General features: G+C 52.1%; 1 protein-coding gene across 1 annotated transcript in view; it reads left to right on the plus strand.

Moving 5' to 3' along the window:
- KNDC1 (kinase non-catalytic C-lobe domain containing 1) overlaps positions 1-17,126 on the plus strand; it is a 218,366-nt gene that overhangs the window by 115,391 nt on the left and 85,849 nt on the right. The window contains exons 15-16 of the mRNA XM_075348552.1: positions 343-487; positions 14,504-14,739. Coding sequence (XP_075204667.1) covers positions 343-487; positions 14,504-14,739 — 381 coding nt within the window. The remainder of the gene's footprint in view (positions 1-342; positions 488-14,503; positions 14,740-17,126) is intronic.

A 17,126-nucleotide genomic window follows, 5' to 3' on the forward strand; every position in this document is an offset into this window, starting at 1 on the left:
GGGATTTGTTGCCCAGACCCTGGATGGTAATATCCCCTACTTTTTTACACTCCTGCAACATCACACATTGTAACCTAGTGCTTCAGTGATTTAATACATACAGTAGTATCCCTGGTGGGTCAGGGTAATCACTGGGCTACTGGAACAAGGCTGGGCATCATTCTTCTGGACAAAGACCATAAAAATAAGCATATTGGGCACTTTTGAACCCGTGTCTTGGGTTTTAAATAAAAAAAAAAACAAACCAAACAACGGAAGTCTATACATTCTATTATTTATATTCAATATAGTCTATTGTCTATATAACATTTATAGTGTTTTTGATTCTCCTTTTTTGTGTAGGTGAATATATTCTTGCCCTGAAAGGTCTTCAGCATTCGACCTTCTGCAGCGCCATCTGTGAGAAGTTCTGCGACCTCTACTGGGACGATCTCCTCCTGGAAAACCTGTACAAGATTATCAATGGCCGATCTCCTCCGCCCCTCAGGTGCCGCGCATAGGACTTGTTGTCAAACAGATCCTATATTGGATCAGAAAGTGACAACTACAATGAATATGTAAATGGCCTCATATCAATTGCTCTGGTTGTCATAGGAGGACAGACGGGGGGGGGAGGGGGGGGGGCGGGGGGGTCTGTTTTTCTTCCTCCAGAAAAAGCACCTTTCTTTGTCGCTCCATTGGGAGACCCAGACAATTGGGTGTATAGCTTCTGCCTCCGGAGGCCACACAAAGTATTACACTTAAAAGTGTAAACCCCTCCCCTCTGCCTATACACCCCCCCGTGCATCACGGGCTCCTCAGTTTTTATGCTTTGTGTTGAAGGAGGCACACATGCACGCAAGCTCCACAATTTAGTCAGCAGCAGCTGCTGATTTTATCGGATGGAAGAAAAGAGGGCCCATAACAGGGCCCCCGGCATGCTCCCTTCTCACCCCACTCTGGTCGGCGGTGCTGTTAAGGTTGAGGTACCCATTGCGGGTACACAGGCAGGAGCCACATGCCGTTTTCCTTCCCCATCCCTTAGGGGCTCTGGGTGAAGTGGGATCCTAACCGGTCACCAGGCACTGGGACCGTGCTCCCTCCGCAGCCCCTGGGGGAATCTGCTGGACAGGAGACCGGGTATCGTCAGGGACAGGCCCTGCTCCTCTGAGGTACTCTGTGTCCCCTTGGGGACGGCGCATAGAGCGCCTGTCTAATGGACGCTGCAGCAGCTGCTGGTTGTGTTTGTGCGCCAGGACTACCGCGCTGACCGCGCTTGTTTGCCGGCCGCGCTTATAACTTTAGTCCCCGGCTTTTGCGGCCTGGTACCGCATATTCCCGCCCCCAGGCCTGCCAGTCAGGGGTAAGGGCGGGACGCTGCACTGGACGTCAGCGCTGAGGGCTGGAGCATACTTTGTATCCTCCTCCCCCCTCACTGAGCACCGTGGGGCACCAGATTCCCGCACTTTCTAAGGCACACCCACGGCTCCCTCCTCCTCTCAGAACGCTGGCAGCCATTCCTATCAGCACTTCTGACGCTGGGGAACTTCAGAGACGAGCTCCAACAGCTCTGGGAGACCCAGGCAGGGAATCTGGTGATCACACAAACGCTGAGGGCGGTCGGTAAGCAGCACCTGTTACTAGGTGCTTGCCCCCCTGGGTGCTGAAGTGTATATTTATATGCTTATATTGTATACATTTACGCTGTACGGCCGCAATACTGCTTTGGCTATATACCCTCTCTGATTGCTCTAAGAGGAGACAACAGCATGTCGTCCGCAAAAAGCAAGGGTGCCAAGGCACAGGCTTACTTTGCAACCTGTACCTCATGTGCGGCTATGCTACCTGCAGGTTCCACCTACCCTCATTGTGTGCAATGCTCGGCCCCTGTGACACTCACTCAGCCGGAGCCTCTGCCACTGGTGGGGCCCTCGGCCCAGGTGGAACCACCTGCTGCCACTGTCCAGGTGACAGGGACAGAGTTTGCAGTATTCGCTGACAAACTTTCTGAGTCTATGGATAAATGGTCTGCTAAGATACTAGAAGCTTTGCAGTCCAGACCTGTAACACAAGCCCCGGGCACTGTTGAACCTTTTCACTCAGACCCCCCTCGGTCGGCGCAGCAAAGTGCTCCTGGGGCGACTCTTAGGTCCCACGGTGAGGACTCCGACACGGACCGCAGTCCCAGACCGGCTAAGCGGGCTCGCAGGGAGCTTCCCTCGACTTCATCCAGATAAGCGCTTTACTAAGCACCTTAATGACACACGTTATCCCTTCCCCCCTGACGTAGTGAAGGGTTGGGCTCAGTGTCCCAAGGTGGATCCTCCAATCTCTAGACTGGCGGCTAGATCCATAGTTGCAGTGGCAGACGGTGCATCACTCAAGGATGCCACTGACAGGCAGATAGAGCTCCTGATGAAATCCATCTATGAAGCTATCGGCGCGTCCTTTGCTCCGGCATTCGCAGCCGTATGGGCACTCCAAGCTATCTCAGCTTGTCAGTCTGAGATTAATGCAGTCACACGTGCCTCTACTCCGCAGGTTGTGTCCTTAACCTCTCAGGCGTCGGCATTTGCGTCCTACGCCATGAATGCTGTCCTGGACTCTGCGAGCCGTACGGCGGTAGCATCCGCCAATTCGGTGGCAGTCCGCAGGGCCATGTGGCTACGTGAATGGAAGGCAGACTCTGCTTCCAAAAAGTTCTTAACCGGTTTGCCATTTTCTGGCAACCGCCTGTTTGGCGAGCAATTGGATGAAATCATTAAACAATCCAAGGGAAAGGACTCGTCCTTACCCCAGTCCAAACCAAACAGACCTCAACAAAGGAAGGTACAATCGAGGTTTCGGTCCTTTCGGCCCGCAGCCAGGTCTCAATTCTCCTCGTCCAACAGGCCACAGAAGGGTCAGAGGAACTCTGATTCATGGCGGTCTAAGTCACGTCCTAAAAAGACCGCCTGAGGAACCGCTCCCAAAGCGGCCTCCTCATGACTTTCGGCCTCCCCACACCGCATCCTCGGTCGGTGGCAGGCTCTCCCGCTTTTGCGACGCCTGGTTGCCACATGTCCAAGACCGATGGGTGAGAGACATTTTGTCCCACGGTTACAGGATAGATTTCCGCTCGCGTCCTCAGACTCGTTTCTTCAGAACATCTCCGCCCCCCGAGCGAGCCGATGCTCTTCTTCAGGCAGTGAGCACTCTGAAGGCAGAAGGAGTGGTGATCCCTGTTCCCCTTCAGCAATGGGGTCACGGTTTTTACTCCAACTTGTTTGTGGTGCCAAAAAAGGACGGATCTTTCCGTCCCGTTCTGGACCTCAAACTGCTCAACAGACACGTAAAAACCAGGCGGTTCCGGATGGAATCCCTCCGCTCCGTCATCGCCTCGATGTCCCAAGGAGACTTCCTAGCATCAATCGACATCAGGGATGCTTATCTCCACGTGCCGATTGCACCAGAGCATCAGCGCTTCCTGCGTTTCGCCATCGGAGACGAACACCTTCAGTTCGTGGCACTGCCTTTCGGCCTGGCGACAGCCCCACGGGTCTTCACCAACGTCATGGCATCCGTGGTGGCGGTCCTACACTCTCAGGGACACTCGGTGATCCCTTACTTAGACGATCTCCTTGTCAAGGCCCCCTCTTGGGTGGCATGCTAACACAGCCTGAACATTGCTCTGGAGACTCTCCAGAGATTCGGGTGGATCATCAATTTCCCAAAGTAAAAATTGACACCGACCCAATCGCTGACATATCTCGGGATGGAGTTTCATACTCTCTCAGCGATAGTGAAACTTCCGCTGGACAAACAGCGTTCACTACGGACAGGGGTGCAATCTCTCCTTCGAGCCCAGTCGCACCCCTTGAGGCGCCTCATGCACTTCCTAGGGAAGATGGTGGCAGCAATGTAGGCAGTTCCATTTGCGCAGTTTCATCTGCGTCCACTTCAATGGGACATTCTCCGCAAATGGGACAGGAAGTCGACGTCCCTCGACAGGAACGTCTCTCTTTCTCGGGCAGCCAAGGCCTCCCTTCAGTGGTGGCTTCTTCCCACTTCTTTGTCGAAGGGGAAATCATTCCTACCCCCATCCTGGGCTGTGGTCACGACGGACGCGAGTCTGTCAGGGTGGGGAGCGGTGTTCCTCCACCACAGGGCTCAGGGTACCTGGACTCAGCCAGAGTCCTCCCTTCAGATCAATGTTCTGGAGATAAGGGCAGTGTATCTAGCCCTAAAGGCGTTCCAGCCGTGGCTGGAAGGCAGGCAGATCCGAATTCAGTCGGACAACGCCACGGCGGTGGCATACATCAACCACCAAGGCGGCACACGCAGTCGGCAAGCCTTCCAGGAAGTTCGGCGGATTCTGCTGTGGGTGGAAACCACAGCCTCCACCATCTCCGCAGTTCACATCCCGGGCGTAGAAAACTGGGAAGCAGACTTTCTCAGTCGCCAGGGCATGGACGCAGGGGAATGGTCTCTTCACCCGGACGTGTTTTCAAGAGATCTGTTGCCGCTGGGGGAAGCCGGACGTCGACCTAATGGCGTCCCGGCACAACAACAAGGTCCCGGCATTCATGGCACGGTCTCAAGATCACAGAGCTCTGGCGGCAGACGCATTAGTTCAGGATTGGTCGCAGTTTCGGCTGCCTTATGTATTTCCTCCTCTGGCACTGCTGCCCAGAGTATTACGCAAGATCAGGTCCGAATGCCGCCGCGCCATCCTCATCGCCCCAGACTGGCCGAGGAGGTCGTGGTACCCGGATCTGTGGCATCTCACGGTGGGTCAACCGTGGGCACTACCAGACCGTCCAGACTTACTGTCTCAAGGGCCATTTTTCCATCTGAATTCTGCGGCCCTCAACCTGACTGTGTGGCCATTGAGTCCTGGATCCTAGCGTCTTCAGGATTATCTCAAGAGGTCATTGCCACTATGAGACAGGCCAGGAAACCAACGTCCGCCAAGATCTACCACAGGACGTGGAGGATCTTCTTATCCTGGTGCTCTGATCAGGGTTTTACTCCCTGGCCATTTGCCTTGCCCACTTTTCTGTCCTTCCTTCAATCCGGAATGGAAAAGGGTTTGTCTCTCGGCTCTCTTAAGGGACAAGTCTCGGCGCTCTCTGTGTTCTTTCAAAAGCGTCTAGCCAGGCTTCCGCAGGTACGCACGTTCCTGCAGGGGGTTTGCCACATTGTCCCTCCTTACAAGCGCCCGTTAGAACCCTGGGATCTGAACAAGGTGCTAACGGCTCTTCAGAAACCACCTTTCGAGCCAATGAGAGATATTTCTCTTTCACGCCTTTCACAGAAGGTGGTCTTCCTAGTGGCAGTCACATCACTTCGGAGAGTGTCTGAGCTAGCTGCACTGTCATGCAAAGCCCCCTTCCTGGTGTTTCACCAGGACAAGGTGGTTCTGCGTCCGGTTCCGGAATTTCTCCCTAAGGTGGTATCCCCTTTTCATCTCAATCAGGATATCTCCTTACCTTCTTTTTGTCCTCATCCAGTTCACCAATGTGAAAAGGATTTGCACTTGTTAGATCTGGTGAGAGCACTCCGGCTCTACATTTCTCGTACGGCGCCCCTGCGCCGCTCGGATGCGCTCTTTGTCCTTGTCGCTGGCCAGCGTAAAGGGTCGCAGGCTTCCAAGTCAACCTTGGCTCGGTGGATCAAGGAACCAATTCTTGAAGCTTACCGTTCTTCGGGGCTTCCGGTTCCTTCAGGGCTGAAAGCCCATTCTACCAGGGCCGTGGGTGCGTCCTGGGCATTGCGGCACCAGGCTACGGCTCAGCAGGTGTGTCAGGCGGCTACCTGGTCGAGTCTGCACACTTTCACGAAACACTATCAGGTGCATACCTACGCTTCGGCAGATGCCAGCCTAGGTAGGCAAGTCCTTCAGGCGGCGGTAGCCCACCTGTAGGAAGGGGCCGTTTTACGGCTCTATTACCGAGGTATTCTTTTACCCACCCAGGGACTGCTTTTGGACGTCCCAATTGTCTGGGTCTCCCAATGGAGCGACAAAGAAGAAGGGAATTTTGTTTACTTACCGTAAATTCCTTTTCTTCTAGCTCCTATTGGGAGACCCAGCACCCGCCCCTGTTCCCTTCGGGCTGTTGTTCTTTTGTGTACACATGTTGTTCATGTTGAATTGTTCTTTTGGTTCATGGTTTTCAGTTCTCCGAACATCCTTCGGATTGAATTTACCTTAGACCAATTTATAAGTTTCCTCCTTCCTGCTTTTGCACCAAAACTGAGGAGCCCGTGATGCACGGGGGGGTGTATAGGCAGAGGGGAGGGGTTTACACTTTTAAGTGTAATACTTTGTGTGGCCTCCGGAGGCAGAAGCTATACACCCAATTGTCTGGGTCTCCCAATAGGAGCTAGAAGAAAAGGAATTTACGGTAAGTAAACAAAATTCCCTTCTTTAGGTCCATGTCTCATCTCTATTTTAAAAGGAATCTGATAACAGGATTTCACCCCAAACTAATTATATGAGCATGTAGTTCTTTCAAAGACAAGACCAGCAAAACTTTACCATGGTCAATCTGGTCCTCGATCTGGTCAGCAGTGACTTCATATGCAAATGGCTGTGGTAGATCTGAAGCCTCTGTCACTCCAGCTCTATTCCCTGCCGAATCCTGCCCCCTCCTGCTTGACTGACAGCCTATATGCTATGTGACTTCAGACAAAGTAGTTGCCCAGTGCCACCCACATCTGCTTGATCTATAGATTATTCACATAGGGGGTGGTCAGTCAAGCAGGAGGAGGCTGCGCTAGGAGGTTTCAAATGTACAGACGCATTTACATATCAATACAGTAACTGATTTGAGAAACAGACTGGCCATGTACACTTATTATTGGTCAGTCCTTTCCTCCATTATTAATAATTCAGTGTTTGAACTGATATGCAAATTAGGTTGAAGAGCTGTAGATCTGAAGCCTGTCACTCCAGCTCTACTGCCGGTGAAGCGCTGCCTCTTCCTGCTTGACTGACAGCCTCTATGCTGTGTGATTTCAGGCAAATAAGCAGTCTGTCATGTAGGAGGAAGCGATGCTGGGTTGGGAATAGAGCTGGAGTGCCAAAGGATTCAGATCTACATAAGCTCTTCAACCTAACTTTCATATCCATTTAGTTTCCTGCCAAGCACCGCCTCTTCCTTCTTGACTGACAGCCTCTATTCTGTGTGACTTCAAGCAAAGAAGCAGTCAGTCAAGTAGGATGAGGCGGCGCTGCTTTGGGTATAGAGCTGGAGTGCCAGAGGATTCAGATCTACATAAGCTCTTCAACCTAACTTGCATATCTATTTAGTTCCCTGCCAAGCACCGCCTCTCCCTGCTTGACTGACAGCTTCTATGCTGTTTGACTTGTGGCATAGGATCGGTCAGGTAGGAGGAGTCAGCGCAGGGTTGGGAATAGAGCTGGAGTGACGGATACTTCAAATCTACCACAGGCATTTAAATATCATTTAAAACGCTGATTATTCAGGAGGAGGAGCTGTCTCCTCCTTCTCGACTGACTACTCCTTTTCCTGAAGACACACAGCATAGAGTCTATTAGTCAAGCAGATGTAGCTGACACTGGGTGGGGAATAGAGCTTGCGTGACAGAGGCTTCAGATCTATGACATCCATTTGCATTATCACTTCAACCGCTGATTTCTCAGTAAATGATGAAGGGACTGGCCATATAAAGGTACTGCTCTACTTGTCTTTTGAAAGGGATATATGCTCATAAAATAGTTTTGTGTAAAATTCTGCGGACAGATTCCTGTTAAGTGCACGGGGTAACCTGCAATACCAGACACCACCCACAGACAAAAGTGGCGCTAGGAAAAGAAAAAAATAATCTATTTTTTAGGCTAACTCTCCCAATCATCTCTATGGAGAAGAAAAGCTTTGCGAGAACAAATGACCCTGTCCCTCTCCCATTGAGATGATTGGAACTGGCAAAAGTGTTCATTCAGCGGCCTCCATCCACAGTCAGTGAATAGGAGTATTGTACTTGAGGACATTCAACTATTTCAGATGCGGTTATTGACCACTATGAAGAGGGACAGCACAGGGGTGTCCTGCTCTCTTGGCAAGAAAGATTGTTTATTTGGCAACTGCCTTGAATCTTATAACGTTTAACTTCCTATCCTTTAATTTTCAGTAATCAGACTAATCCACTTCATGGTATTCTGCCAGCACTATAGGTGCAGGACTTTGTTTCTCTTCAGATAATACATTCTGTTGAGCAATGTAAACATCGCTGGTCTGTGCCATCTGTTTGTTTAGAGTTTGTCAGACAGGAGAGCAGGAGCAGAGAGAGTCCCACCCCTGCCTTGCTGTATAGACACACGGTCCCGCCCCTGCCTTGCTGTCTGGCTGCACGGTCCCGCCCCTGCCTTGCTGTCTGGCCGCACGGTCCCGCCCCTGCCTTGCTGTCTGGCCGCACGGTCCTGCACCTTTCTGTAGTCTGTCAGGGTCTCAGCTGCTGGAGACTGATTACTTTTTACAACAGGCAACGGAGAGCAAGTTACACAAAAGGGGGGCGGCTCTTTTAAATGATTTTTTGGACGTCAGAAAGCATCACTTGTAATTTGAAGATCACCTTTCTTTGTCGCTCTATTGGGAGACCCAGACAATTGGGTGTATAGGCTATGCCTCCGGAGGCTGCACAAAGTATTACACTTAAAAGTGTTAAGCCCCTCCCCTTCTGCCTATACACGCCCCGTGCTCTCACGGGATCCCCAGTTTTTTGCTTTGTGCGAAGGAGGCAGACATGCACAGCACAGCTCCACAGATTAGTCAGCAGCAGCTGCTGACTATTTCGGATGGAAGAAAAGAGGGCCCATATAGGGCCCCCAGCATGCTCCCTTCTCACCCCACTCTTTGTCGGCGGTGTTGTTAAGGTTGAGGTACCCATTGCGGGTACGGAGGCTGGAGCCCACATGCTGTTTTCCTTCCCCATCCCCCTCAGGGCTCTGGTGGAAGTGGGATCCTATCGGTCTCCAGGCACTGAGGCCGTGCTCCATCCACAACTCCTGTGGAGCCTGCTGGATAGGAGCCGGGTATCGATCAGGGACAGGGCCCTGCATCTTTGAGGTACTCTGTGTCCCCGTGGGGACCGCGCACAGCAGCACTCCAGCATTGCTGGGTGTGCTAGTGCACCGGGGACTGCGGCGCTGACCGCCTTTGGTGCCATTATACACTGCAGCGGTGCTGAGTGTATTTGTGTATGGGGACGGCCGCGCTGACCGCCGCCATTGTTTTTACTGAGGCGCGGCTGGGACTTGTAGTGCGCCGGGGACTCTGCGCTGGCCGCGCTTTTACGGCGGCCGCGCTTATAACTAGAGTCCCCGGCTTTTTGGGCCTAGTCTCCGTTCTTCCCGCCCTCAGCCCTGCCAGTCAGGGGAAGGGCGGGACGCTGCACAGGTCGAGCAGCACTGAGGGCTGGAGCATGCTTTGCATACTCCACCCCCCTCACTGTGCACACTGTGACTCCAACTCCCTCACTTTCTCGGTCACGCCCACGACTCCCTCATCTCCTCAGGACACCGGCAGCCATTACTGTCAGCTCCTAGGACGCTGCAGAGGGGAGACAAACTCTGGGGGACCCAGGCACGAGTTCAGGGGGCCACACAACCGCTTTCAGCGGGCGGTAAGCAGCACCTGAGGTGCTGATTTCCCTGGTGTAGTAGTGTGTTTAGAGTTTATATCTTTGCTATACTTTACACTGTATGGTGCACAGTCAATTTTCTGGTCATATACCCTGTAATGTGGCTCAAGGGGCAACAAAACACAGGCTTACTGAGCTGCCAGCGCGGCATGTGCAAACCGGCAGGTTCCATTGACCCTCATGGTGTGGACCCCTGTGGCATTTGTTCTGGCCTCTGCTCAAGGGGTCCCAGGGACAACAACCAAACAGATCCAGGTGACAGGGACGGAGTTTGCAGTTTTTACTGACAGACTTTCTGAGACTATGGCTAAAATACTAGAAGCTGGCAGTCCAGACTGGTATCTCAGACCATGGGCACTGTACAATCACTGCCCTCTATTCCCCTCAGTTGGAACAACAATGTTCCCCAGGGGTGTCTCATAGGTCCCAGGGTGAAGCTCTGACACGGACCGCAGTCCCAGACCGCTTAGGCGAGCTCGCTTAGACACCCCCTCGACCTCATCACATTGTTCAGGGTCTCAGAGAAATGACTCTCTGTATCAGAAGAGGAGGTGGCTGATCAGGATTCTGATCCTGATGCCGCTCTCTACCTTGATATCCCTGAGGCGGACGCCATAGTGAATGCTCTTATTGCGTCCATAAAAATGATGCTGGATGTTTCTCTCTCAGGCTCATCCAGCAGAAGGGTCACCGTCTCAAGGTCCCCCAAGAGTACAGCGAGTAGGTTTCTGGATCACTCTGACGTCTCGGAGGCAGTCCAGACACGCCGAGTTTGTCCGGATAAGCGTTTCTTCCAAGCGCTTTAAGGATACACTTTATCCCTTCCCCCCTGACGTGGTCAGGGCTGGACTCAGTGTCCCAAGGTGGATTCTCCAATCTCTAGACTGGCGGCTAGATCCATAGTGGCAGTTGAAGATGGGGATTCGCTCAGGGATGCCACTGACAGACAGATGGAGCTCTGGTTGAAATCCATCTATGAAGCTATCGGCGCGCCTTTTGCTCCAGCATTCGCAGCCCTATGGGCGCTCCAAGCTATTGCAGCGGGTCAGGCGCAAATTGACGCACTTGCACGTACGTCTGCGCCGCAAGTGGCGTCTGTAACCTCTCAAACTTCGGCATTGCGTCCTACGCTATTAATGCTGTCCTGGACTCTGCGAGCCGTACGGCGGTTGCAGCCGACAATTCGGTGGCAATATGCAGGGCCTTGTGGCTTCAGGAATGGAAGGCAGACTCAGCTTCCAAAACAGTGCTTAACCGGTTTGCCATTTTCTGGCGACCGTTTGTTTGGTGAGAGGCTGGATGAAATCATCAACCAATCCTGGGAAAGGAAACATCCTACCCCAGACCAAACCAAGATTACCCCAACAGAGAATGGGACAGTCGAGGTTTCGGTCCTTTCCGGGCGCGGGCAGGTCCCAATTCTCCTCGCCCAAACGTCCTCAGAAGGGTCAGAGGAACTCCGATCCATGGCGGTCTAAGGCACGCCCTTAAAAGACCGCCGGAGGTGCCGCCACCAAGTCGGCTTCCTCATGACCTATGGCCCTCACACCCCATCCTCGGTCGGAGACAGGCTCTCCCGCCTTTCAGACATTTCGCTGCCACAGGTTAAGGACCGTTGGGTGAGAGACATTCTGTCTCACGGTCACAGGATAGAGTCAACTCTCGTCCTCCGACTTGATTTTTCAGAACATCCCCGCCTCCCGGGCGAGCCGATGCTCTTCTACAGGCGCTGGGCACTCTGAAAACAGAAGGAGTGGTGATCCCGGTTCCTCTTCAGCAACAGGGTCACGGTTTTTACTCCAACCTGTTTGTGGTCCCAAAGAAGGACGGATCTTTCCGTCCTGTCCTGGACCTAAAACTGCTCCACAAACATGTAAAAGCCAAGCGGTTCAGGATGGAATCCCTCCGCTCCGTCATCGCCTCAATGTCCCAAGGAAATTTCCTTGCATCGATCGATATCAAGGAGGCTTATCTCCACGTACTTATTGCTCCAGAGCATCAGCGCTTCCTGCGCTTCGCCATCGGAGATGAACACCTGAAGTTCGTGGCACTGCCGTTCGGCCTGGCGACAGCCCCACAGGTTTTCACCAAGATCATGGCTGCAGTACTTGCGATCCTACACTCTCAGGGTCACTCGGTGATCCCTTCCTTAGACGATCTGCTGGTCAAGGCTCCCTCTCAAGAGGCATGCCAGCACAGCCTCACCGCTACTCTGGATACTCTCCAGACTTTCGGGTGGATCATCAATTTTCCAAAGTCAAATCTGACACCGGCCCAATCCTTGACATATCTTGACATGGAGTTGTCATACCCTCTCAGCGATAGTGAAGCTTCCGCTGAACAAACACCGTTCACTACAGACGGGGGTGCAATCTCTAGGTCAGTCACTCCCCTTGAGGCGCCCCACGCACTTCCTCGGGAAGATGGTGGCAGCAATGGGGGCAGTCCCTTTCACGCAGTGTTCATCAGCGTCCTAAAGGGACTCCTACGCAAGGAGACAGGAAACCGACATTCCTCAACAGGAACGTCTCCCTCTCTCAGGCATACCACTTCATTGTCGAGGGGAAATTCCTTCCTTCTCCCATCCTGGGCAGCGGTCACGACGGACGTGAGTAGGTTTCCGTGGGGAGCAATTTTTCTCCACCACAGGGCTCAAGGTACGTGGACTCACCATTGAGTCCTCGCTTCTGATCAATGTTCTGGAGATCAGAGCTGTGTATCTCGTCCTAAAAGCGTTCCAGCAGTGGCTGGAAGGTAAGAAGATCCGAGTTCAGTCGGACAACTCCACAGCGGTGGCTTACAGTCCGGCGGCTTCTGCTGTGGATGGAAGCCACAGCCTCCACCATATCCGCAGTTCACATCCCAGGCGTGGAACACTTGGGGCAGACTTTCTCAGTCGCCAGGGCATGGACGCAGAGCAAGGGTCCCTTCACCAGGACGGGTTTCACGAGATATGTTGCCACTAGGGCATGCCGGACGTCGACCTAATTGCGTTCCGGCACCACAACAAGGTTCCGACGTTCATAGCACAGTCTCAAGATCCCAGAGCTATGGCGACAGACGCCTTCGTTCAACACTGGTTGCAGTTTCAGCTTACTTACGTGCTCCCACCGTTGGCACGGTTGCCCAGAGTGTTACGCAAGATCACGGCAGACTGCCGCGGCTGCCGCCGCGTCATCCCCGTCGCTCCAGACTGGCCGAGGAGGTCGTGGTCCCGGATCTGTGGCATCTCACGGTCGGCCAACCGGGGGCACTGCCAAACCGACCAGAATTGCTGTCTCAAGGGCCGTTTTTTCCATCTGAATTCTGGGGCCCTCAACCTGGCTGTGTGGCCATTGAGTCCTGGATTCTAGCGTCTTCAGGATTATCTCAAGAAGCCATTGCCACTATGAGACAGGCTAGTAAACAAACGTCCGCCAAGGTCTAACCACAGGACGCGGAAAATATTCCTGTCGTGGTGCTCTGCTCAGGGTTTTTTCTCCCTGGCCATTCGCCTTGCCCCCTTCCCTGTCCTTCCTTCAATTTGGACTGGAAAAGGGTTTGTCGCTTGGCTCCCTTAAGGGACAAGTCTCAGCGCTCTCTGTGTTTTTTCCAGAAGTGCCTAGCCAGACTTCCACAGGTACACACGTTCCTGCAGGGGGTTTGTCATATCGTTCCTTTTTACAAGCGGCCGTTACAACCTTCGGATCTGAACAGGGTGCTGATGTTCTTCAGAAACCACCATTCGAGCCAATGAGAGATATTTCGCTCTCACGCCTTTCGCAGAAAGTGGTTTTTCTAGTACCAGTCACTTCACTTCGGAGAGTGTCTGAGCTAGCAGCGCTGTCATGCAAGGCCCCTTTCCTGGTTTTCACCAGGACAAGGTGGTTCTGCGTCCGGTTCCGGAATTTTTCCCTAAGGTGGTATCCCCCTTTCATCTCAATCAGGATATCTCCTTACCTTCTTTTTGTCCTCATCCAGTTCACCAATGTGAAAAGGATTTGCACTTGTTAGATCTGGTGAGAGCACTCAGACTCTACATTTCTCGTACGGCGCCTCTGCGCCGCTCGGATGCACTCTTTGTCCTTGTCGCTGGCCAGCGTAAAGGGTCACAGGCTTCCAAATCAACCTTGACTCGGTGGATCAAAGAGCCAATTTTCGAAGCCTACCGTTCGGCTGGGCTTCCGGTTCTCTCAGGGCTGAAGGCCCATTCTACCAGAGCCGTGGACGCGTCCTGGGCTTTGAGGCACCAGGCTACGGCTCAGCAGGTGTGTCAGGCGGCTACCTGGTCGAGCCTGCACACTTTCACGAAACACTATCAGGTTCATACCTATGCTTCGGCGGATGCCAGCATAGGCAGACGTGTCCTTCAGGCGGCGGTTGCCCACCTGTAGGAAGGGGCCGTTTTTTCGGCTCTATTACGAGGTATTATTTTACCCACCCAGGGATTGCTTTTGGACATCCCAATTGTCTGGGTCTCCCAATAGAGCGACAAAGAAGAAGGGAATTTTGTTTACTTACCGTAAATTCCTTTTCTTCTAGCTCTAATTGGGAGACCCAGCACCCGCCCCTGTTTTTTTTTTTTTTTTTTTTTTGTGTACACATGTTGTTCATGTTGAATGGTTTCAGTTCTCCGATATTCCTTCGGATTGAATCTACTTTAAACCAGTTTATAATTTTTTCCTCCTTCTTGCTTTTGCACCAAAACTGGGGATCCCGTGAGAGCACGGGGCGTGTATAGGCAGAAGGGGAGGGGCTTAACACTTTTAAGTGTAATACTTTGTGCAGCCTCCGGAGGCATAGCCTATACACCCAATTGTCTGGGTCTCCCAATTAGAGCTAGAAGAAAAGGAATTTACGGTAAGTAAACAAAATTCCCTTCTTTTCTTGTTTTCTGCAGGAAATCGGCCACAGATTCTTCTCTGAACAATAATCCTGCTCAAATCTTAAAGAAAATGAATAGAAAAACAAGAAAAACTAGGAAGCAAGAAAGGCAAACAACCAGCGAACAGACCAACATGGCGGATGGAGAAGAAGCCGCAGACATCGCCTCCCGTGGGGCTGCAGAGCAGGAATCCCCACCCTATTCTTTGTCACCGGAGGACATAGACCCTACAGTAGATATAAAGCCACCAGGTACACGGCGGATACACGTTATCCCACATCATGACTTGTGAAAAAGATAAGAAATTATCATTCAGAATAATTCTGTGTCCAATGTGTGTTTGTAACTTGCTGGGACTTGTGGCTCGTACAAATCATTAAAGGGGTTATACAGTCCTGGAAAAACATGTCTGCTTCCTTCCAGAAAGCACCGCACCTGTGCATGTTATTGCAGATCTGCTCCATTGAAATGAACGGAGCAGGACTGCAGTACCGCATGCAGCCTCTAGGCAGGTGTAAATTCGCTCTAGTCAATGCACTTTGTGCTTATCATGTAAAGATATACTATACCCCCATCCTGCTGATAATATACCCCCATCCTGCTGATATTATACCCCCATCCTGCTGATATTATACCCCCATCCTGCTCATAATATACCCCCATCCTGCTCATAATATACCCCCATCCTGCTCATAATATACCCCCATCCTGCTCATGATATACCCCCATCCTGCTCATGATATACCCCCATCCTGCTCATGATATACCCCCATCCTGTTCATGATATACCCCCATCCTGCTCATGATATACCCCCATCCTGCTCATGATATACCCCCATCCTGCTCATGATATACCCCCATCCTGCTCATGATATACCCCCATCCTGCTCATGATATACCCCCATCCTGCTCATGATATACCCCCATCCTGCTCATGATATACCCCCATCCTGCTCATGATATACCCCCATCCTGCTCATGATATACCCCCATCCTGCTCATGATATACCCCCATCCTGCTCATGATATACCCCCATCCTGCTCATGATATACCCCCATCCTGCTCATGATATACCCCCCATCCTGCTCATGATATACCCCCCATCCTGCTCATGATATAGCTCCCATCCTGCTCATGATATGCTCCCATCCTGCTCATGATATGCTCCCATCCTGCTCATGATATGCTCCCATCCTGCTCATGATATGCTCCCATCCTGCTCATGATATGCTCCCATCCTGCTCATGATATGCTCCCATCCTGCTCATGATATGCTCCCATCCTGCTCATGATATGCTCCCATCCTGCTCATGATATGCTCCCATCCTGCTCATGATATGCTCTCATCCTGCTCATGATATGCTCCCATCCTGCTCATGATATACTCCCATCCTGCTCATGATATGCTCCCATCCTGCTCATGATATGCTCCCATCCTGCTCATGATATGCTCTCATCCTGCTATATACCCCATCCTGGTATACGGCCCGCATCCTGTGGCACATAAAAATAATAAACGTTCATACTCGCCTTACCTCACTTCCTGCAGCATCGCTCCTCCTCCGTCTGTGTCAGCAGCAGCAGCGCTGGAGTGTGGAGCTGGCCACGATCCCTGCAGCATTGCGATGTCCTCCTCTCTGTGCCGGCCGCGACTGTGTGGACACGTGTGCGCAGCGATGACGTCATCGCTGTGCGCCGCTAGTCTCCTCCACACAGCCGACGCCGGCACAGACAGGAGGACATCGCAATGCTGCAGAGATCGTGGCCGGTGAGTACACTGATTCACTGCACCCCGTGCTGATGATGATGCGCGGGGGGCAGTGAATACAGCCGCACATGCTGGCACTCCAGGCTGTAGTTGCCAGGGGTGATCATGCAGGCAGGCTGTTAAATATGCGCGCATTCCCCGCCCATCACCCCGCCCAACTGTCAGCGCCGGCTTCAGTGCTGAGAGATGATGAGCGGGATGATGGGCGTGCATATTAAATGAGCGGGCCCACGTGGTCACGGCAGGCTGCTACAGCCTGCTCGTGCCGCCGATGACCCGCTCCACTGCAGCACCCTCATTCCCTGCAGCCCTACATTCAGACTAGAAGACGCACCCCCCACTTTTCCCCAACATTTGGGGGGAAAAAAGTACGCCTTATAGTCTGAAAAATACGGTATTTATTTATTTTTTCTTTCTTGAAACAGTACCACTTTTTTGTGGGGGTATCTGGTATTGCACTTTGATCCCTTTTCACTCCCTCTAACATGTAACAGCTATGCAGGTGAAAGGAGCTGGCTCATGCACTTTGTGCTCTACGAATGCTGGCTGTGTTATACAGATAGCATCTGCCCAAAACAATACTGGCCACAGTTAACGCCAATGTTTAACCCCGTTAAATGACACTGTGAGCTTTTGACAGTAGAATGTAAGTGGTTAGATACAGACCGCATGGTTCTTTGTGACTTGTTTCACCCTGCTTAGTCACTATTATGGGGTGCCAGTGGTGTACTGATTGTAGTGTGGGCTACTGAAAGCCTCAAACTCTGCCATATTGGTGCTTAAAAACCCATGGAGAGAAATGTAATGGGAATCTGTCAGCAGGATATCAGCCCTGAGCTACTGTAGATCTGAAGCCTCTGTCACTCCAT

This window comes from Anomaloglossus baeobatrachus, chromosome 5 (assembly GCF_048569485.1).
Source record: "Anomaloglossus baeobatrachus isolate aAnoBae1 chromosome 5, aAnoBae1.hap1, whole genome shotgun sequence".
Classification (NCBI taxonomy): domain Eukaryota; kingdom Metazoa; phylum Chordata; class Amphibia; order Anura; family Aromobatidae; genus Anomaloglossus; species Anomaloglossus baeobatrachus.